The sequence below is a fragment of the Xenopus laevis genome, chromosome 7S (genome assembly GCF_017654675.1).
Source record: "Xenopus laevis strain J_2021 chromosome 7S, Xenopus_laevis_v10.1, whole genome shotgun sequence".
NCBI classification, from domain to species: Eukaryota; Metazoa; Chordata; class Amphibia; order Anura; family Pipidae; genus Xenopus; species Xenopus laevis.
Window position 1 is genome coordinate 78,387,043 of NC_054384.1, and position 24,065 is coordinate 78,411,107.

The following is a 24,065-nucleotide window of genomic DNA, read 5'->3' on the forward strand; positions in this document are numbered from 1 at the left end:
ATGTGTCAATTAACTTCATATATTTTTGCATGCTTCTTACATAAGGGTGCTACATTACAGGCGTGCATCCTGCACAATGACAGTTTAAGATCCTAGAGATATCAAAATAGTTCCAAAGCCAGGCAGGTTCTACAAGTCAGGGCTGACTCACTACATCTTGCCATCAAGGCAAACATTGATTTAACTTTAAAAATTGATGAGGACAGTTATATCCTGACAACATTTGCAAGTGGTCTTTATGTTTAATTTTTGTGGGTTTTTTTTTTGCATTATATAGCTTTTTGTTTCAGCGGAATTTCAGCAGCCATTTGGTTCTAGGGTCCAGTTTTATTCTAAATTAGTTGTTTGAATGGTGGACTGATAGATGGAAAGGACCTGAATAGAAAGATAGTGGTTTAAAATAATGATAAAGAAAAATTATCCCTTTTACAACAAATGTTTTTTTGCTTTCTGGATAGAGTGACCCCCAACAACAAGATATCATTTTCAATTGCAAAAAAAAGACAAATAATTCTAAAAGAAATAAAAATGAAGACCAACCAACTTTAGACTTGCTAAGAATAAGATATGTTGATTCTGTAAAATACTAAAATGTCAGCTAGCATTTTAGCTCTGTATATGCCAGTAAGCTTGAAGATAATAAAGAGAAGTGGAATACTGCTGGCCCTCTGCACTTATAGGTTTAATACATATTCTACAGCAGACAAAGACAATAGGGGATAATTACATCTGGTAAGGCAGTAAAAGTATTTATTTATTTATTTTTTGCCCTTGACATGCAATCTCCCTGCTTAAAAGAACTGTCGTAGGTCACTGCACTGGCTGTAATGGCAGCAGATGTTTTCCAGGTTACAGAAAGTTTTTACCATCACCATCATCATCATTTATCATTGCTTTACCTTAGTTATAACAAACAGGGAATATATGGAGGATTACAAACAAGGGGTTACAGAGTACAATAGGATTAGAGGGCCCTACCATGCCCTCTTAAGTACTTCATTTCAACCTTTCTCCTTAGTAACTTAATTTATGTCACACGGATCATCACAGGCATCATAAGCTGTTACCTGGAAAGGATTTTGCCTTGGTCAAATTAGTTGGCATGTATTTGTTGCATCTGAAATATATAAATATTTCATTAAATTAAATGTAAATATTGTCTTTGTAATATGTAGAATATACAGGTTTCCTTGATGAAGACCCCATAATACTAGGGGTAAGACAAGATGGGATATTATTATTGCATTGTTAAAATATGTTGTTTGCAGTATGTGTTATTTTTTGTTAATACAATTATTATTCAAGTTTCTTTATGTTAATTCAGCATGGAATACCTGTTAATATTTTCTACTGATCTAATTACCATATGGTTATGTCCAGCTGGTCCTAGCTATTAAGCACCATGTGAATATATACTATTTCTCAAGATATTCTACTTCCGGCTTTTTTTTTTTTTCTAATAAAGAGAGGTTAATTTAGCTATTAAAGTTACCAGGAGTGGTGATTTTGCCTGGTAACCAATGGGGTACTGCCATCTGAGACAAGTTTCTCAACTTTCCTCATTGGCAAAGCACCCCTGCCCTGGGCCAGTGCAGCTAACTAGAATACCTGTACATTTTGCCACCCTCAGTGATTATCATTTTCCTTTTTTCATTTTGTGTTTTTACAATTATAAACCTTTTCTTGCTTCATTATTGCTTACATTCTGCTTTCAGCTGCAGCCTAGGTGTTGGGGTCAGTTCATCAAACTGAAGGGATAGGTGGGGAATTTACTGCATGATTTATTTCTGCACACCCCAATTGTTACCACATAGAGAAGTGTTAAGTTGCAGTTTGAGCTCTGGCTTTGCCTAATTTTTACTCTGTTATGTGCCTTCTTTACCTCTCTAAATTATTATTTTTTTGTTTGTTTTGTTCAGAGTACTGTTAGTCACTCTAGCAACAACATATCCTATTAAATCTTGGTATTAAGCTAAATCACTGGACCTGGACAATGTTCCCTTGTCATAACGTATCCCCAATAAGAAACACGTTTTTGTAATGTGTGTCATTAGCTGTAGCATCCCAGTGTAATTGTCTTGTTAACATTAAGCATGCTGATAACGGTAACTTATTGGTTAAGTTGGAGGCCATGAACCTAAGATGAGAGTGAATGAACAGAAGGGGTCTTGGACCAAGGCATCGAAGCCTGGGTAAGACATTTTCCTTCTGTAATGTACAGTTTCTCATATTTTTCTTTACAGGTAAAGCAGAAAGAAAATGACATAGCATTAAAATGTTTTCAGAGAGTAATCAAATCATTGGATGCATTGGGCTGGGAGGAGAAACAGTTTGCTCTGGTGAAAGGACTGCTAGCAGGCAATGTCTTTGACTGGGGAGCAAAAGCAGTCTCAGAGTAGGTGTTCTGTATTTTAACCCAACAATTTTATGTATAGATATACTTATCCTTGTATTAAAATAGTCACACTTTGTCCTGCAATATTTGTTAAGAGTTGTAATATTCTTGAGTTTCCAGTTTTTTTTTTAATAGTGGATATTTTCCATTCATTTAATGTTGATGGCCTTTCTACAATACAGTATGTATTTGTTTTCAAGTTCAGTGCTCCATAACTTTATTAAACCATCAATGCTTTGCAGATTCCAAATGTTAAAGCACCTAGAGCCACTGTAGATAGGATTATCATCAGGGATCATAAAAACATTCATTTAGACTAGAGTATTAAAGGCATAATAATTGCATAGGTGAATAAACTGTGTGGCTATGGGTTGCTAAATAACATCCTCAAGGGCACCATTCAGCATTTGCGCAAACAAATTACTCTGGTTCAACAATTATTGTCATTTGGCTACAAGGTGTACAGGGCAAGAGAGTCCTGTTCTTCAAACCTTCCTCGAATAGGTAGGTACACTCTTCCAATGCAGGCAGTTCTGCTTGCTCCTGCAGTTATGTATGTTACCGTCCAAGCCAAAATCCTGTGTAGTAGAAAGAAGGTAGAGGCACACAGATTAGCACTCCACTAATAAATGGCATTTTGCACCTGCTAGGGTTGCATTTGCAAAAAAGTTGCTACTCATATTAGGAATAAAAATTCAAAGAGGTTTGGAAATATTGCATTGTGGTAAAAAATAAACCCTTTTAACCTTTTGCACATAGTTTTGCAAATTGCCACACATTAGTTAATAAGCCTTTAAGTATTATAGCACTTTATTGTATGTAACATTAACATTTGTGGCTGGATATAACCAGTAATGATGACTTACTCTTTAAATAAACCCTTCATCAATTATCAGTTGGATTTTCATTCTGATATCTCTCTGCTTCCAGTTTGATTTCAACTCACCATTAGGTAACACACAGGTAATCTGTTCATTAATTATATAATAAAACCTTAAAAGGTCACATATTACAGGCTTAATTTATTATTATTATTATTATTATTATTATTATTATTATTATTATTATGCCAAGGTCGAGGGAAGTATAACCAGTACTGATGAATAAATCACTCTGGCTTTGGTATTATATTTTTTGTTTTAGCCACACACAAGTTGAGCCCAAAGTTTGCCTTTCTTGGTTGCTGGCAGAAACATTCATCTTCATCACTGGTGTACATTAATTCTGATTTATAAGAATCCACTAGTGTGCTGACTCAGTGGCTGTGTTCCTTGTTATAAGCATCTCAATATTCTTTATGGCCATTGAGAAGTCTATGTAAATTGATTCTACTAGAGTTATGCCGAGACCAGTAGGAGCTGCTGTCTGTTCATCATGTATTTGTTTACAGCTTCAATGATAATATTTGGCCTGGAAAGTGTCCTGCCTTTAGGGTTATATCCCAGCAGAATCAGTGGAAAACATTGGCTTACAAACTTCATAATTTTTCTAGGGTGTTAGTGCTAGAAAATTAAAATAAAGTATTGTATAATAAGGATCCTCTAACCTGGTTTTCCAACTAGAACTGTGCTTGTAAATGGTTTCAGTGTTTCATATGTCACCTTCTGGGGAAGAATAGTTGACTATTCCTGCTATGTATAGCAAACTTAAATGTGTAGCTGAGCAGCTTTCGATGTATTTTTCAATGTGAAATTTTTTAGGCTTTGTAGTTTACACTTACCATATACATCTGCACAGCTAAATACTTTAATGTGTTCCTGATTATTTCATTTAGAGTCCTGGAATCGAATTCAGAGTTTGGATTTGAGGAAGCAAAAGAAAAGTTGCAAGGTGAGCTTGATATAGTACAGTCCACGGTTCAGAAAAAGTAAAGATTCAGGAGCACAAAAAACCCATCCCATCTATGATGTATTATGTTGCCCCTTCAATTGGAAGTAAAGCTCCCTGCCTATTTTGGCAGACATAAGTTAATGATGTACATGTTTGGCATTGCTCTTATACTGATTACCCTCTTGCCCAATGAACGATTTGTGCACATTGTTAGGCAACAGCTCACATAGCTGAATATGATTGATGGCCAGATTGTGAGATACCATTAGATCTTGAACTGGTGGCCAGTAGATCAAAGCAGCCCTTCTTTGGATGCATTCTATTACTTTCATGTTATTGGAAATGGATGTTGTCAATTTAAATACCAAAATATATTTTCTCTACTCCACACTGATCTTGACATCCTTACCCTATAGTCACTGCACCTTGCTAGTCAAATTGTTATCCTTGCGGCTTTATGAAGTTAAATTATTGATCTCTAACTTTTTTACTTTTAAATAATATAAATTATTTATTTATGTATTCCTGTGAGAACTTACCAGGTAATGTTGGGCATATTGTATTGTAACTGAATCTTATTCTCTCTTCCTGCAGCACGTCCTTGGCTAGTGGATACATACGACAATTGGATTGAACGATTAAGGGTAAGTTATATTTTCTGGGTTTTTTTAGCATTATAAAAACCTTTACAGTGCTATGATTTTAAGTTAAGTACCTGATCGCCAATGAGTTGGTGCTTGCATTAATAAATTTGATAAATGAATCAAGAATTACCAAAATGGACACATTGGTTGATCCATCAGCTGAACTGTTGCATTTAGTCATTCATCTGTTTACCTTGAAATGCACCATGGGATTGAAAACTTTCACCCATATGCCTGTTACATAGATCTGTGCTTCAACTTCACAGTTGTTTGCCAAGACTCTACAATCTCAAGTCATGTTCACAACAAATTGTACAATTCTTCTGCAGAAGAATACGTGATTCTCTTCTGGCTGCTGTATTCAGTCTTTAGTTGATTTTAATTTCCTTCTCTCTCTTTCAGGGTCCGCCTCATAAATGTGCCTTAATTTTTGTGGATAACAGTGGTATAGATATAATTCTGGGAATTTTCCCCTTTGTTAGAGAGCTGCTTGCCAGAGGAACTGAGGTACTGTGAAAAAAATATCCATTATTTTTCTCCAGAACGTTAGATTGTGATTGGAAAACGACAGTGTGTACAAGTATGCAGTCATGAATGGGTGTAACCCAGAGAGATGTCAATCTAACAGCATTTTTTTACCTTGGATGCACTGTTTTTCACTTGTCTATATGACTTTTATAAGTAAACCATTAAAATTTCCCAAGCCACCCATGGCAGCGCTTCACCAACGTGAGTATTCCCCGCCCCTCAGGTCACTGGACAGGAACGGGTTAATTCAACCCCCTATAATATCCGCCCTCCACCGCTTCCTCCTTGTCTTTTTCCTGTCCAGGTCACTACAGGATGGCTTACCGAATTTCCAGGGGTAGTAATCTCCCTCTATTCCCTGATGCCTCCCAAATGCTCCCCGGAGGGGATAGCTGAGGAGAAGGACCGTAGGCTGGGTCAACTTTCCACCTGTCTGGTGCACAGCTGAGGCTTGCCGGTGTTTTTGGTGGTAATATGCGGCTTCTAGTTTTACCGCTAGCTTCCGAGCGCATTACAACAGTGGATAATGGCGCAGATGCGTGTCAATTCCCGGAAATGCGTCACAGGAAGTTCCCCTCCCAGAGTCAGAAGACGGACGCGTACGTTGCGTTCCAGTTAGAGGATGTTCTTCCGCCTCACCCTATTTACATGCGACGGTTTAGGTCGCACTGACGTCACACGCGCGTCCCAGATTGAACGAGGAGCGGTGATTTCGGCTGGTGAGCGGATACTGAACGAAAGTTATTTTGCTTCAGGTGCTGTTGCTGATTATTCGTTTTGGACTTTTAGGTTACAGACAAAGATGGATCAGCCCGGCTCTGGGAAGGGAGTGCAGCCTAAAAGTTCTAGGTAAGCCGAAGAATGCTTAGGCTAGTATGGGAGAGAGAGAATTTAGGCTTATGGTGTTTATTTTCCATTTTAGCCTCTCTGCCTCTACGGAAACACAGAAGGGGGAGGGTCAGCAATCAAGAAAACAGTCAGTGACTGAACAATCTTCTGCGGAGCCTCAAGCCCCTCCTTCACCTCAACTAGATGCTTTGGTGTCACTGATAAAACAGGCTGTTGTGCAAGGAATGCAGGAAGCATCATCTTCAGTCAAAAGACCTAAGAGGTCTAGGGAAATGATTTATGAATCATTGTCAGAAATCTCGGAAGATGAATTCTATGATCCAGCGGATGGTCAGTCTGATCTGTCTGAAGAAGGAGAGGTTCTTTCGGAGGAGGAATCGACATTTGATTCTTCTACTGTGGATGGCTTAGTTAAAGCAGTAAGGAAAACACTAAGCTTGACTGAAGAAATACCTAAAAGCTCTTCGGCTGACAAAATGTTTCCGCCAGTAAGGAAACGTTTATCTACTTTTCCAGTCCATGGCTCGATTAAGGAGCTAATTAATTCAGAATGGAAAAAAACAGAAAAAAGAGTTGTTATACAAGGGAAGTTTGCAAAGAAATATCCAACGGATGAGGCGAACGCTAAGCTGTGGGATAACCCACCAAAGGTGGATGCAGCAGTAGTACGGTTAGCCCGTAAAACGACTTTACCAGTTGATGACGCAGTAGCATTTAAAGAACCCATGGAGAAACGCATGGAGTTTGATCTAAAAAAGTCTTTTGTCTCGGCAGGGGCATCTTGTAGGTCGGCAGTTGCATTGACATCAACTTCGAGAGCAATGAAAATCTGGGTAAACAATCTCGAGGAAGCTATTTCTACAAATGTAAAAAGGTCGACGTTACGAGAGATGTTGTCGGATATGAAAGTAGCAACTGATTTTGTGGCTGAAGCATCCCTTGATCTTGTTCGTTTGGCAGCTAGGTCCATGTCTCTATCAGTGGCGGCTAGAAGGGCGTTATGGCTAAAACCTTGGCTGGCTGATTCTGCTTCAAAGGCTAATTTGTGTCAGTTGCCTTTTGAAGGGGGCAGACTGTTTGGTGAGAATCTGGATTCTATAATTAAAAGAGTGTCCGGTGGTAAGAGTGTTTTTCTTCCACAAGAGAGAAGATTCAGACGACAAGGGTCAAGAGCAGAATCACCAGGAAATAGAAATTTTCGAGGCTCAAGACAGTACAGACCTGGAAGAACACAGAGTAGACAGTCATCTTGGAGATCCGCAAAAGGAGAGCCACGCCAGGTGCCGAGAAAGACAACTTCTTTTGGTGCCACCGCGTCAGGTAGAACACAATGAGATTTGGCCGGCCCAACCCTATGGTGTAGGAGCGCGTCTGGCACTCTTCAGAGGGGTTTGGGTCGAGAATATACGGGATTCCTGGGTCCTAGAGGTTATAACAGAAGGTTATCGCTTAGAGTTTTCCAGAATCCCAAAACACAATGTATTTCGGATATCTTCACTTCCAAGAATTCAAGGGGTGGAAGAAATATTTCAAGAATACGTAGATCAGTTGTTAGAGATTGGAGCAGTAGAACCCGTACCTCTAGCACAGCAGCGAAAAGGGTTCTACTCCAAGCTTTTTCTCGTCAAGAAAGCTTCGGGAATGTACAGACCAGTGTTGGATCTTCGACCCTTGAATCGCTTTATTCATTGCCGGAAGTTCAAAATGGAGTCCCTGGCCTCTATAATTGCAGCAATCCCTCCTCAGGCATGGCTAGTAAACCTAGATCTCAAGGATGCTTACTTCCATGTTCCAGTGTACAGGCCGCACAGGAAATATCTCCGGTTTGTATTTCAAGAGCAACACGTGCAGTTCACCTGTCTCCCATTCGGTCTGTCTACCTCCCCAAGGACTTTCTCAAAGGTCTTGGTGACAGTGATAGCCTTCTTGAGAGTGGAGGGAGTAGCAGCCTTTCACTACCTAGACGATATACTTCTGGTATCCAGCTCAGAGGAGGAGGCGATAAGGAGCAGGGACAAAACCGTGGCAGTACTACAACAATTCGGATGGGTGTTGAATTGGCAGAAAAGTCATTTAATTCCGACACAGGAGCTCATTTTTCTGGGGGCCGTTTTAAACACTGTTCAGGGGACAGTGTCTCTGCCAGAACGGAAGATATCTCAGATTATAGATCGAGTGAATTCCTTCCGAAAGTTACCCAGTGTTCCCGTCAGAGACTGCATGTCGCTCCTGGGGTTGTTCTCCTCCACCATACAAATGGTGCGTTGGGCGAGGTGGCATATGAGGCCTCTCCAAATATTCTTCCTAAGGTCAGGGGCGGCCAACGCTTCGAATCTCAAGAAACACCTTCATATTCCGGAGCAGGTAATCTTGAGCCTAGATTGGTGGCTAGTTCCAGAAAATTTGTCAAGGGGAATGCCGTTAACAGAGCCGGATTATGTGACAATAACAACAGATGCCTCACAGACAGGTTGGGGAGCAGTGTTGGACGGATCGTCTGCCCAGGGACAATGGGATTTGTCTCTTCTTCCTTCCAATATGTTGGAGCTGAGGGCTATAAGAATGGCCCTGTTGGTGTTCGCAGAAAAAATAGACCACAGATGGGTAAAGATCCGGTCAGACAATGCCACGGCGGTGGCTTACATACGCAAGCAAGGCGGCACCAGAAGTGGACAGCTGATGGAGGAAGTGTCGACAATCATGGCATGGGCAGAAATAAACCTAGAGGGTTTAGTAGCCTTTCATGTGCCAGGCAAATTAAATACGCAAGCAGATTTTCTGAGCAGAAATACTCTAGATCCAGGAGAGTGGTGCCTGAACACCGCTGTGTTCCATACCATAACTCAAAGATTTGGCAGTCCAGAAATAGACCTTATGGCCTCGGATCACAATCACAAGTGCGAAAATTTTTTCTCAAGGTACCCGTCTCGGATATCCAGCGGAGTAGATTCTCTGAATCAGGATTGGAGGCAGATCTTCGGCTATGTTTTTCCACCCTTTCCATTAATCTGGAGAGTGCTAAAGAAGATAGACAAAGAGGGGGCACGAGTAATTGCCATAATTCCATTTTGGCCCAGACGACCCTGGTTCCCTCTCTTGAGACAAATGGCGGTAGGAGCGCCAATGAAATTACCGGCAGTCAAAGACCTTCTGATGCAGGGTCCAGTGCCATTTCAAGATGTCTTCCACCTGTCGCTGATGGCATGGAAACTGAGCGGCAGAGGCTTTCAGATGTAGGTCTGGGGAAGGAGTTGGTGGATTTTTTATTAAAATCCAGGAAACGGTCGACATCGACTCAATACTATCGGGTATGGTCGTGTTTTGCCAAGTTTGCAGAAGATCAAGGGTTTGACCCTAGGACTCCTTGTGCAACAGCAGTAGTGCAGTTTCTGTTTGCTGGTTATCAAAGAAAACTCAGCGTTAGTACCCTAAGAGGACAAGTGTCCGCTCTGTCAGCATTGACGTGCAGGTCTTGGGCAGAAGAACCTCTGGTGATACGTCTATTCAATGCCCTCAAGAGAGAGTGTCCAACGAAACGGTTGAGAGTACCTCCATGGGATTTGCCTTTGGTTCTTAATGTCTTAGCAACAGCTCCTTTTGAACCTTTGGAAAGTGCCTCAGACTGGCATGCTATGTTGAAAGTCCTATTCCTCGTGGCAATAACTTCTGCATGTAGAGTGGGCGAGATTCAGTCTCTCTCGGCGAGAGAACCCGATACGGTCATCTTTACTGATAAAGTTGTGTTAAGGCCAGCGTTTGAATTTCTACCGAAGGTGGTGTCCAAATTTCACCTAGACTTAGAAATAACTTTGCCCTCATTTTGTCCGAATCCCAAAACTAAGCAAGAACGTCAATGGCATACATTGGACTTAGTAAGAGCTATTTCGCACTATCTGGATCGGACACAGTCATGGAGGAAGACAGAAAGACTTTTTGTCATACCGAAGGGCCCAAGGAGAGGTTTTGCTCCTTCAAAGACAACCATTAGTCATTGGATTGTTGGCTGCATAGTGTTAGCCTATCACAAGGCAGGCAGAGAGGTACCAAAGAACCTAAAGGCTCATTCCACCAGAGCTCTGGCTCCCTCCTGGGCGGCAGAAGCCAGGGCTCCGCCTGATGCAATTTGTAAGGCTGCGAGATGGTCTTCCTTACATACCTTTATTAAACATTATAAATTAAATGTCTTTCTCTCCCAAGATGCCAGATTTGGGAGAAAGGTGTTGCAAGCTGTATTGCATTCACAATAAAATATATAAGCAGTATTTGTGTCCCTCCCTTCTTTTTTGGCTTTGGGAATTCTCACGTTGGTGAAGCGCTGCCATGGGTGGCTTGGGAAATAGAGAAATTTTATCTACTCACCGTAATTTCTATTTCCAAGTCACCTTCCATGGCAGCATTCACCAACTTCCCTCCCTTTCTTAGAGCTTGGATACATAGACAAGGAGGAAGCGGTGGAGGGCGGATATTATAGGGGGTTGAATTAACCCGTTCCTGTCCAGTGACCTGAGGGGCGGGGAATACTCACGTTGGTGAATGCTGCCATGGAAGGTGACTTGGAAATAGAAATTACGGGGAGTAGATAAAATTTCTCTATTTTTCAATATGCAAGGCCAAAGTCAATAGTTTGCACAAAAAAATCTGAATTATCTACATTTTGTTATAATTAAAGTATTACTTTTTTCCTGTTATATATTTACCTCAACTCTGTTTTTGCTATTTTGTTTAAATTTCAAATTTGCATCTAGCCCCAGCCCAATACAGTATAATGCTCAAAAGACATTAACTTAATGGGACATTCAGTGGAACCCCAGACCTTAAAGGGTTTCTTATAAAAGCTGGAGTAAACATGCACAAAGGCAAGTACCAGGGTTAGATTCACCCAAGCACCACAAAGCTTTCACTTCACCTTCATTGTTTAATGGGGACGTAAAGGCAAAAAAATAAAATCACATTTTTACTTTCTTTAATGAAAAAGAATCTCTATTGATCCTAATTTGGCATCTAAGAAGCTCATGAAGAAGCCAAAGGGAGCTGTTCTATTTCAGCTGAAAAACCATTCTTTTCTTTTGTGGTTTTAGAGATTTTCTGTTTTGTTTTTTTTAATGCTTGTAATCACACAAATTCTTACGAAAAGGATTTTGAAGTTTCCGGATTCTTGTTTGGCTTTCTTTAAGGGGCTGATTCACTAAGGGTCGAATATCGAGGGTTAATTAACTCTCGATATTCGACTAGGAATTGAAATCCTTCGACTTCGAATATCGAAGTCGAAGGATTTAGCGCAAATACTGCGATCATACGATCGAAGGATTATTCCTTCGATCGCTGGATTAAATCCTTCGAATCGACCGATTCGAAGGATTTTAATCCAGCGACCGAAGGAATATCCTTCGATCAAATAAAGTTAGCCAAGCCTATGGGGACCTTCCCCATAGGCTAACATTGACTTCGGTAGCTTTTAGCTGCCGAAGTAGGGGGTCGAAGTTTTTTTTAAAGAGACAGTACTTCGACTATCGAATGGTCGAATAGTCGAACGATTTTTAGTTCGAATCTTTCGATTCGAAGTCGAAGGTCGAAGTAGCCCATTCGATGGTCGAAGTAGCCCAAAAAATACTTCGAAATTCGAAGTTTTTTTACTTCGAATCCTTCACTCGAATTTAGTGTTTTTTTTTCTGTGCTTTTTTTTATGAGAATCTTTTAATAAATTACTTGGCATGAGTTTTGTCATGGTCTTAAAAACTACTAAAATGAAAATGCCGAAAAATGGGCATCCCAGAAAGTACATTACAATTATAAGCAGAAAATATTTTTTAAATAAACACTTCCTGAAGAAACTTGTGTTTTTATAATGCCTGACAATTCAATGTGTAAATCTGTATAAAAAATGTACAAAATGTTTTATGTTGCAGGTTATTTTGGCCTGTAATTCTGGTCCTGCTCTAAATGATGTAACATACAATGAATCTTTGATTGTAACAGAATGCATTGCAGCTATGGACACTACCATACAGTAAGTAGTTATCAGTTTTGTCTGCTGTTAGATTACTAGCCATTTGGTGAAACGAAGATATTTATGGCTGGGGACATTTCATATGCATATAATTAAAGACCAGCTAAACTCATGGTGCAAAAGATGTAATATTTAATATACATCATAGTACTATTCTTAGACTAGGAGATACAACATCCTTTTAAAACCATAAAAATGTCTACCCTCCCCTAAGACTTGTGCTTCCTGATCTACAGCAGTACCTGCCCTATGTGCTTTCTTAGAATATTCAGATTGGCAATGGGACATGTGCACTGACACTAGCCAAGGGTAAAGGGCTAAATAATGGCATAACCATAGATTAGGGCGTAAAAGCTTTTATAGCAAATTCATAGCAAGCCACAGCACAAAGATAAAGTGATCTGTTTAAAAGGTTACTTTATGTAGGCAAGTAAATAGTATCACATACGATATGAATAAATATACACAACACAAATGCACCAGGTTTTTACGCAAGCCAGTTGTAAGCAGTTCATAGCATCAGGTATGTTTAGTTAAATAGCTGGACATTTAAGGGACTTGATGTAGCAAGATCTTTAGCGTTTTGGATGAAGTTACAAAGAGCAGGATAAATACTATATCTGCCGATACTGTATAAAGTGCAAGCAGCGAAGGGAAAGGTGGGCTGAAGAGACAGTATATAAAGTATAGTCAAAAGTCTTATTTTTCAAAAGTAGAAGTATCTGAAAACAATCTTCAATAAGTCTTATCATTGAGAAATATTTTTGTGATGAGAACACCCTGAACGTTAGGGCAGACCATTTTCATAATTTTGGCCCATATTGGTTAAAAAATTAAATGTTTTCTTCTATTACTTTTATTCTCTTTATAATTGGATAATGTTTAATTTAATGGATAATAAAAAAAATCTCTATCCTAGTGTTAAGCCTTTGATTGCTTTCATTTAAATACTTCCTAATGAGCAGATTTATTTTCCTGCTAAATGATCACTCTTCAATATATATTTTTTCCCTGCAAGAGGAAGAACTGTGATTAGACAAGTACTGGGTCCCTGTAACATGTATAACTTTATTACAACAGACCGCCCTTTCAGGTGCAAACTAAGCCTCTTTGTATTTCCAGGTCTGCTCTGCAGGATGAGAGGTTAATATTAGTACAAACAGGCTCAAGCTCCCCATGTTTAGACCTTAGGTAAGTTTTTGATTGTGTGTTGCCAATGCTTGATGCATATAAGCTACTTTATATTCCTTCATTTGAAAATGCTTTATGCTCATAATTTCCCAACTATGTAAGTTGAATTGAAAGTAAATTACTTGGACAACAGTATGTTGAGGGATGCATTCTTCAACCACACTGTCCGACTGCAAGCAAACTAAAGTGTCTCAGCAAAGTTTAATCATATGTGGCTCAAGGAAATCCGTGTTGTAAATGATGAAATGTGCAAAGTGCTCAATGAACGAGTGTCCCAAATAACAATTTGTTTAGGGACAGAATTCTGCTCATATTTTTAAATGGACCATATCTCATACCTATTGGCTAGCTAAGATCCATTAAGGTGCTTCGTACCGCTGCTCAAAATGTACACACCAATGAATTTTGGGAGTTCTTTGGAATTCTGGTAGGAGTTCCTGCTAACAAGGCTCTTGCTTTCTTCAACATCCTTGTCCCAATTTCCACCTATCGGGACATCGCTGATAATACGAATACGCACCCAGGGCTTAGAAATCAGGGTGAGACACTGTAGCAAAATCTCATTTATCTTCTTTGGTGTGTTTTCCCCCCCAGTCAAATACAAGAAAAATACAAAAAATTGCCAGGTAAAAGTTGTCAAGGTTCTATAGAAATTAAAGGAAGTTGCACTGGACTTATTGGAGCATTTTAAATAAATTCAGATTTTTTTTCTTGCTAGGAATTGTCTGAGAAATACAAATTTTTATAGGTTTTAGAAATATTCTTACTTTTTTTTCCTCTTGCATTCAGATGGCATTTGTGGTTTTAGAATATTTTACACTCTGCCATTACCCATGGTATACGTGCCATAAAGGTAAAGCAAAGATTTTGGTACCACCGTAATAATTTCAAACTTCTTCCAGCTGTAGATTCCAGGAGTTTGTGTCACACTCCCAAAGTAATCAAAAATAATTGTAGATAGAATAAGGCAGTGATTTCAAACTGCAAGTGCAAACTGCAAGAACACTACGGGGCCCATTCACTAAGCTCGAATGAAGGAATAGAGGAAAAAAAATTTGATTTTTGAATGTTTTTTTTTGGCTACTTCGACCATCAAATTGGCTTCTTCGACTTCGAATCGAACGATTCGAACTAAAAATCGTTTGAATATTCGACCATTCGATAATCGAAGTACTGTCTCTTTAAAAAAAAATTCGACCCCCTAGTTCGCCACCTAAAACCTACCGAGGCCGGGAAGGTCCCCATAGGCTTGCTAACACTTTTCTGATCGAAGGATAATCCTTCGATCGATGGATTTAATTGTTCGATCGAAAGAATTGCGCAAAATATATTTGAAGTCGAAGGATTTTAATTTGGCAGTCGAATATCGAGGGTTAATTAACCCTCGATATTCGACCATAGGTAAATGTTCCCCTTGATGTTTCGGGTCAAAGCCCTTTTTCAAGTGCTACATTTGCTAATAGTTTTTCTCTATTTTTGTCTATTGTTTTCTGCAGTCGACTTGACAAAGGACTCGCTACACTTGTTAAGGAACGAAATACTGATCTGGTAATCATAGAAGGCATGGGACGAGCCATCCATACAAACTACTATGCCAGCTTCCAGTGTGAAAGCTTAAAACTGGCAGTAATCAAGAACTCCTGGCTAGCTGAAAGACTGAGGGGCAAGATCTTCAGTGTGGTTTTTAAGTATGAAACTCCTTCCAAATGAGATCCTGCCTGGCTGGTTCAGACCCATTCCTCAGCACTAGTTTTATTCATCATTTGTAAAGAATGTATTTTTATTACACGGGGTGGGATGTTTACAATTGCTGTATTTATTTTGTGCTTCTGTGCTGAGAAAAAAAAAAAAAGCTTCGTTATAAATATATAAATACATTTAAATTATATATGTATAAAAAGTATCTTTTGAAATTTTTGCATTTTTTAATATCTATATGTAATCAGTGGGGTGGAAATTTGAAACATTTCCATGTTTTAAATTGTGCACAATATCAATGGAGAGTGTCACCCTTGGCACACATTGGGGTGTTTCCTGAAGGTATCCGAGTATACTTCCCTTGGGAGTTCTCACTTCTCTACAATTTCTAGTGTTTATTTCACCCCAAGCTACAGGTTTGGGGCAATGCAGCCGGGCCACCAACAAAAGTCTGGTTTTTTTTTTTTTTCCCCTTCAGAGGAATGCTGATTCAGATTCATGCTGATTTTGACTTGAGTTAATAACAGATTGACCAATGCGACAGCTCAGGGTTTATTTACTTTTAGGCTGAGCTGCATTGCTCTCTTTTTCCTATCTGAGTATACAGCTATAATTGCAGCAGTCAGAAAAAGATGTATAGAAAAACTATAAATTGAGAGAGAGAGTTTAAAACCTGTGCTGTTAAAAATTTAAGATGGTGTTTAATGAATATGTTTAACAAACAGACTTACTTATTTCATGTTAAAGTTTTATTTTATTTTCTACCCCAACATTTTTATTCCCAGCAATTTGCTATGTGCAACTGACAAACGGCATGGTGGAGTTATTTGCAGTAGGAAAAAGTATCCACTACACTTTGAGTGCAGACTTTGATAGACCCTGTTATTTTGGACAGAAAGTGCTTTTTATCTTCTGTGTGTCTCAAGCTAAAATACGCTGAAGCATTTCCACAACACAATATACTGAATATTAGTGGTAACTTATTGCATGGTCAGTAAGAAATAAGTTCAGTGGATCTATACATATTTTCAAAAGAGATATAGCTGAAAGCTGTACAAACTCCCGGCAAGGACGAGTCCCCTTGGTTCTCCAATGAAAGAATGCCATTAATATAAAAGGCTAAAATTCAAGAAAAGCTGAGCTTTCAAACTGATGTGTACTGATGGATTTCGAATTCAAATGTTCTAATGTCTAATGATTTTTTAATGAATTGGGCATGTTTAATCAAATCTTTCTGTTTTTCCTTGTAAATTTGACAAATGTGACTTTCGGAGAGCTGATTTGAATCCTTAGGCAATTTTTTCTTATCAGGTGTTTATGGGGGACGGGCTGAAACTTCCCTTCATTTCTTTACAAACTTTTACTGCCTCTGTTTCTTAGTTCCCACCTTCATTTGCAGGAAACATTAAAATCCGTACATGGATTTAATAAGGTCACACTGTTTTTCGGCTGCAAGTGAGTTGCATACGGTATGGAATCTCGTTATCCAGAAAGTTCAGAATTAATGCTCCCATAGACTTTTATCCAAATAATCCAAATTTTTTAAAAATGATTTCCTTTTCCTCTGTAATAATACAACAGTATTTTGTACTGGATCTAAATTAAGATATAATTAATCCTTATTGCAAGAAGCACCAGTCCATGATTTGTATCTAATATTTTCATGATTTTCTAGTAGACTTGGAAATCCAATTTATGGAAAGATCCATTGTCCGTAAAGCCCCAGGTCCAGAGCAATCCGGACAACAGGCCCCATATTTGTATTCGAAAAAGAACTGTGTATAAAGCTGGCCATAGGGCAGTGGTTTTCAGGTTTTGGAAGTTTGGACGCCCTATTTGCTCTATAGTAGTTGGTCTGGTTTACAGATGCCTAATAACTTTTATAAGAATCACATTGCTAAAATTCTATGGATATGCAGGGTACAACATAAGAATAAACTCCCCCCCCCCCATGAAATTATTTAGGTTTACATAAACGCTTAGTTCACTTTAAAATAAATTGCTCAGCCAGGCTTAGTGAGCCCACTAATCTGACAATATTTAAACTGCAAGCTTGATTGAGGCAGAATAGGAATTTAGATAAGACCAACTGAAAATTGGCTACAATTAGCAAATTTGACAAAAGTTGTGTGAAATTTAAACTGCCCCTTTAAGTGTGAAACCACCAACCAACCAACTTCTGGCACCTGTTACATTCCACGATTCTTCTGCATTTCTTGGTTTAGCCTCAGAAACTGCATTTTTTATGTCACCCCACAAGTTTTCTATTGGATTACAGTCCGGGGATTGGCCTGGCCACTCCATAACGTCATTCTTGGTGGTCTGGAACAAAGATATTGCTCATTTACTGGCATGTTTGGGGCCATTGTCTTGTAGAAACACCCATTTCAAGGGCATTCCCACTCTCTGTTGGAGTTCCTCAAGGCTCTGTTCTTGGCCCCCTGCTGTTCTCGCTCTATACAACTTCACTAGGAAAACTCATTCAGTCATTTGGACTTCAGTATCACCTTTATGCTGATGACACCCAACTCTACTTGTCTGCTCCTGATCTTTCTAATTCTGTCCTTTCCCAAGTCACAGACTGTCTTTCTGCTGTCTCCTCCTGGATGTCACAGCGCCACCTGAAACTGAACCTTTCTAAAACAGAACTCATCATATTTCCTCCAAGATCTTCCCCTGTCCCTCAGATATCACTCACCGTAAACAACACCACCTTTCATTCCACCACACAGACACGCTGCCTAGGAGTTATCTTAGACTCTCATCTGTCTTTTTCACCACACATTCAAACACTTGCAAAATCTTGCCGTATTCAACTGCGCAACATTGCTTGAATACGACCCTATCTCAGTTCAGAATCAACTAAAACACTGATTCAGTCTCTCATCATCTCCCGCCTTGATTACTGCAACTTACTCCTCACAGGTATTCCAACAAGTTACCTTTCACAACTCCAATCTATTCTAAACGCGGCCGCTAGACTCATTCATCTAGCTCGCCGCTCAACATCAGCTGCTCCCATATGTATGTCCCTTCACTGGCTCCCAATCTCTTCTAGAATCAAATTCAAATTACTTACACTCACATTCAAGGCCCTTAATAATGAAACCCCTCCCTATATTTCATCTCTAATCTCCAAATACACTCCTTCACGAAACCTACGCTCTGCTTCTGATCTTCGCCTCACTTTTCCTCTGGTCACTTCTGCCCATTCTCGTCTACAAGACTTCTCTCGGGCTTCTGCTTTTCTCTGGAACTCTCTGCCACAAGCTGTCAGACTTTCTCCTTCTTTCCAAACTTTCAATCGCTCCTTAAAGACCCATCTGTTTAAAGAGGCCTATTCGATGTACCTTAACTAATCATTGCTGTATTGTTTATACAATCCTAATGTCTCAATTGTACCCTAACCTTTTAGTTTGTAAACCCTATTGTACTCTGTAATCCTTGTCTGTTATCCACCAATTATTCCCTGTTTGCTATAACTGCAGTAAAGCACTGCGTATCTTGACAGCGCTATATAAATAAATGATGATGATGATGATGATTTCCTCTTCAGCATAAGGCAACATGACCTCTTCAAGTATTTTGATGTATTGAAACTGATCCATGATCCCTGGTATGAGATAAATAGGCCTAATACCATAGTATGAGAAACATCCCCATATAATGACAATTGTGTCACCGTGATTTGCTGGCTTCAAATTGTACTATGGCTTGAATTCAGTGTTTGGGGATCATCTGTCAAACGGTCTGCAGCCTCTGATGAGGTGCCAGAACAAGGCATGAAACGCGTCAGGTGACTGCACATGTCATAGTCTAGGAAGTATGTTTCATTAATGATACCTGTTTGATGTTTTTTAAAGGACAGCTTGGAAATAAATGTTTTTTAATTTTAATAAGTTGATTGCGGGACACTTTCCTAAAAATCTTTCTTGGCCTTTGGAGATCAAAAATAACAGTTCAGAATCTCTACTTTATTTCTGTTCTCAACAACCAATTGACACCCTCTGACAAGGGTCCCACCCCTTCCTGCTACATTTTTTTACTATTTACATATTTAAAAATTCCATTTTACTGCTTGCTGGAATATCCTTTTCCATATCGATTTTAATTTGTCTATTTTTTTTAACATGATTTTATTGGCCTCCTTATACGTGACAAATGTTTCAGCTGTCCCAACTAACTTGAAAGCCTTAAAATAACTTCTTCTCTTACCAACCATCTACACCTACTAGTAAATTATTTGCCATGTATACATATGATTTCTACCAAAAACAGTGCCTGATCAGGTTATAGATGTCTGATTGCTATTATTCTGAACACAACTGTAGATATAAAGCTTTTTCTAGTCACAATAAAAAAACAAGGGAAAGAAACTATTTTTTAATTAAAAGGGTTGTTCATCCCTTTTTTTATTTGTAGTTTGATTTATTTAGCTTTTTATTCAGCAGCTCTCCAGTTGGCAGGTTGCTGGCATCCGAATTACCATGCATTGTTTTGAATGAGACTGAAATATCAATAGAAGAGGGCCTGAATAGAAAGATGAGTAATACAAGTTGCAACAACTAATACATTTGTAGCCTTACAGAGAGCATTTGTTTTTAGAAGTCAATGGGAGCTTTTCTGATCTTATTGGACTGCGTTTAATCCATTTGGGCTTTTAGAGGTTTTCAGATATTTCTTTCTCTAGAACTTGTCTGAAAAACAAATTTTTATAAGTTAAGGTATTCGCATATATCAGCGCATTGTTCACTGTTTTTTTTCGTTGTGACTTTTTACATTCGGATCTTTTAATAAATCCAATGACATTCGTGGTTTTAGAGAATGTGAGTTTAGTTTGTGTTTTCAAAAACCGTTAAAACCACTAAAATCAGACCTATAATAAATAAGCTTCTACAAGTGAACCACTCCTTTACATGAAAACAAAACAATGTTCCTGTTTCCAAATTCCATTCATTTTGGCTGCAAAAATGAATGTGGTGATATTTCTGTAAGGGAGCCTTTCATTACCATCCATGAAAATAAAAGCAGCATTTTTTAAAGAAAAATACAAGTAGTAAAACTACGTTATCATAGAATATTTATTCGGTATATTAGAAGCACATCTGTTTAATCGATTTTTTGTTTTTACCAACACTTTTGTGATCATTTCTATACAAAGGTTGACAGTTGATTCATGAATATGCATAGTAACTATATGGTTTAGATCAGTTATAATGCAAAAAAAACCACAAAGACAATACATACATTCTGCACAACACAGTACACCTTACTGGAACAATTTGGTAACACTTTATATTTAAACCGCTCTGCTAAACACTGAAGTGTAGTAGCGGCCTCGAATTCTGTCACTAAAGCATGATGGGCAAAGTTGTTATTGATATTTTCTTAAATTCTGCAAAAATATATTTCTGGTCAGCCCTTTAGCACAAATAGGAAGTCAAACACTTATCTAACAGTTATGAGGAACATTTTAGTTGTAGTTATTTGCTCTGCTGCTTTTCTCCTAGTGAATGTTGCTTTTACACAATGCTGCACATTTGTTCCATCCCATATATAATCTGCACTGAATTTCATATGTAAGTTGCCATATCCAAGTACTTAAAGTCTTTCTTACTCTTTAATTTAGTCTCATAAAATAATTAAAACACATTTTTCTTATGTTATCAATGTTTCTAATAATGTATTGTGTTATGTGTAATTATATATATATATATATATATATATATATATATATATATATATATATTTTATCAAGGACCCGCACTCCTATGTTCAGTGCAAAAAATCAGTTTCGGCCCTTTATCAAGGATAGAATACAAGTGTTTCAGTGCATACTTTTATACTAAGCCCTTCCTAAACATGATTAACACGTTAAACCAAACCTCATTAAGTTAATTGACAAAGTAAACATTCTTTAGACATTTAGTTATGCAATTTGCATTCTTACCACAAGGTGCCACTATCAAGTGGAGTAAGAATGTTCATAAAAAGTCCATTTGTAGTAGGGATGCACAGAATCCAGGATTCAGTTCAGGATTCGGCCTTTTTCAGTAGGATTCGGATTCGTCCGAATCCTTCTGCCTGTCCTGTCTGAACTGAATCCTAATTTGCATATGCAAATTAGGGGCAGGGAGGGAAATTGCGTGGCTTTTTGTCACAAAACAAGTAAAAAAAATTTCCCCTTCCCGCTCTTAATTTGCATATGCAAATTATGATGCGTCTTATGCAAATTAGGATTCGTTTGGTATTTGGCCGAATCTTTCACAAAGGATTCGGGGGTTCGGCTGAATCCAGAATAGAGGATTCAGTGCATCCCTAATTTGCAGTTCATTATACAAATGGACTTTTTTAATGAACATTCACTTACTCCACTCAATAGTGGCACCTTGTGGTGAGAATGCAAATTGCATAACTAAATGTCTAAAGAATGTTTGCTTTGTCAATTAACTTAATGATGTTTGGTTTAACGTGTAGGACGTCATGTTTGACACCATTTTTTGAAATGGAAAGGGCTTAGTGTATAAGTATGCACTGAAACACTTGTATTCTATCCTTGATAATAGCCCGAATACGGGTCGAAACGTTGGATGCACAAGTATGAATAAATACAGATTTTTTGCACTAAACATAGGAGTGTGGTTCCTTGATAAATTCTACATGTCTAATTGTCTAATTTTGACCCAGCACCCAAAGTGGATTAAGACTGGATCAGAGTGCAAACACTTGCCAACTTTTATATATATATATATATATATATATATATATATAGACATTCTTTTTGTCTCCATCTAGGCCTGTAATTTTGGTTTCATAAGCTTAAATTGATATGCCAGAAAGGACACATCTCCATTTAATGATGAAGCAAACACTGCCTTATAACATTTCACATTATCCAGGTGTTGTGTAACTGATACATTTTTTAGGGTAAATATTTTGAATGTTATGCCCTCCCCTTCTGTACTCCCAGTGTATTTCCTCTCCAGTGTATGTCCTCTTCTTCCTCACTTTGTACTAGGGATGCACCGAATCCACTATTTTGGATTTGGCCAAATCCCCGAATCCTTTCCGAAAGATTCGGCCGAATACCAAACTGAATCAGAATCCTAATTTGCATATGCAAATTAGGAGTGGGAAGGGGAAAACATTTTTTTTACGGTCTTGTTTTGTGACAAAAAGTCACGCAATTTCCCTCCCTGCCTGTAATTTGCATATGCAAATTAGGATTCCGTTCGGTCGGGCAGAAGGATTCGGCCGAATCCTGCTGAAAATCCTGGAGAATCCTAGATTCGGTGCATCCCTACTTTGTACACAAATTAGAATTTTATTTAATTATAGGAAAAAAATAAAATGTAGTAAAAACAGTGGTTTGGGAGGAGGTTCAGCCAAATAATAAACTATGTAATAACAAATAAGGAAGAGCATGCTGTACAGCATATCCTCTAGGCAAAATGAAAAATAGCTGGGCTGGTACAGCAGGTGGTAATCAGTAACCACTGATGAAAATGGAGGGGCAGGAACTAGGGTAGCTGATAATTGATGAAACACATGCAACTTTTTATCTTATTTTATATTATAATCCCCACATTGCATTGAATACGTGTCGTCTGCAGGTTCCTTCATATCCCTTAATATGCACAGATCTTCCAGCAGCAGAATTTGTATGCTTCCCCGCAATGTGCTTTTCAGTTTATTATTGATGATGGGAATGTTATTCAGCTCAATGAGGTTTCTTGTTGTTACACCATGCATAGCTATGCTGAACTTACTCTTAACCCAGCCACTAAAACTGGATATTATTTTCACCTGTACCAATTTATATTCTAATGATCCTGGCCCATACCAGAAATTATTTTTTTTTAACTTTATCATGTATTAAGCACTACATTAACTCATGTTCACTACTTGTTTAAGTAGGAATATCCAGATGATGTAGAATACCTCTTGTTAGGCAGGCATCTTTTTACATTTTCATATCTGAAATACTATATACTGTAGATGCCTTTCATTCAAAGAGATGTTTGAAAACAACCTCCTTAAAGATAGCAATTAATGTAGTTACCTATCTCTATCCTTGCTTTCCATCCCACTTTCACTTTTTACTCCTCATCTGTCCTCTTCCCCACAAGCAATGATGTCCATAAATACTGTGTTTTATAGCAACATGCATTTTATCTGGTACTCCATTTATTTATGTAAAATAACTGATGCAAAATCAGGCTCTACTGTTTTTATGTTCTTGTTTTGTAGCAAAAGTGCGGGGTTTTATTAGGCACACTGTGCTACTGCAAAGAGTCCTGTATGTAAAGGCTCTAACCAGGAAGGATTTTGCTATTGGATGTTTATGGAAGGTTTGGATAGCATCAAGATAAATTGTAGGTTGCTTGTCAAATAGGAAGTTACATCTAGCTGCCTTATTTAAACTAGTGCAGTATGTATGTTATCCCTGAACCGTCACCATCAGAAGGTGCCCCATTGCCAGACCTTCTAGAAGTTGCAAACTACATTGGTCTGAAACTAAAATAAGTACTGAATTTACATCAGGAATGTTCAGCCAGTGACAACCCGAAGCTTGAAGTACTGCTACAATGAATGGAATCCAACAGCTTGAACAATTCTCATGATACTAATGCTACTGTTTTCTGCATTGCCTTGGCACCCTCTTCTCTCCTGCCTTTATTCCCTGCACGGTAGCAAGAAGAAATATTATATAAACCAGATAAGGAGATGCTAGACTTGTTCATTTACAATCTATTTAGTTGTGTAATTTTTAGGAAGAACTTATGGTTAAAGGTAGCTGGACCGATCAAACAAATGTGGGAGGACAATGGTTGGTGCATACAAAGCAGTTCATTGGGATCCTGAATTTGTCCTGTGAAGTTTAAGATAAGTAATCAAACTATGCCTATTGATCAGAATGATC

At 38.4% G+C, this 24,065-nt stretch overlaps 1 protein-coding gene across 1 annotated transcript in view; it reads left to right on the forward strand.

The window, feature by feature from the left end:
* pank4.S (pantothenate kinase 4 S homeolog) overlaps positions 1–15,354 on the forward strand; it is a 36,802-nt gene extending 21,448 nt beyond the window's left edge. Inside the window, exons 13-19 of the mRNA XM_018227850.2 lie at positions 2,244–2,395; positions 4,170–4,225; positions 4,820–4,869; positions 5,272–5,376; positions 12,153–12,253; positions 13,376–13,444; positions 14,941–15,354. Of these exons, the coding sequence (XP_018083339.1) occupies positions 2,244–2,395; positions 4,170–4,225; positions 4,820–4,869; positions 5,272–5,376; positions 12,153–12,253; positions 13,376–13,444; positions 14,941–15,154 (747 nt within the window). The 3' untranslated portion in view covers positions 15,155–15,354. The remainder of the gene's footprint in view (positions 1–2,243; positions 2,396–4,169; positions 4,226–4,819; positions 4,870–5,271; positions 5,377–12,152; positions 12,254–13,375; positions 13,445–14,940) is intronic.
* Positions 15,355–24,065: the final 8,711 nt, after the last annotated feature.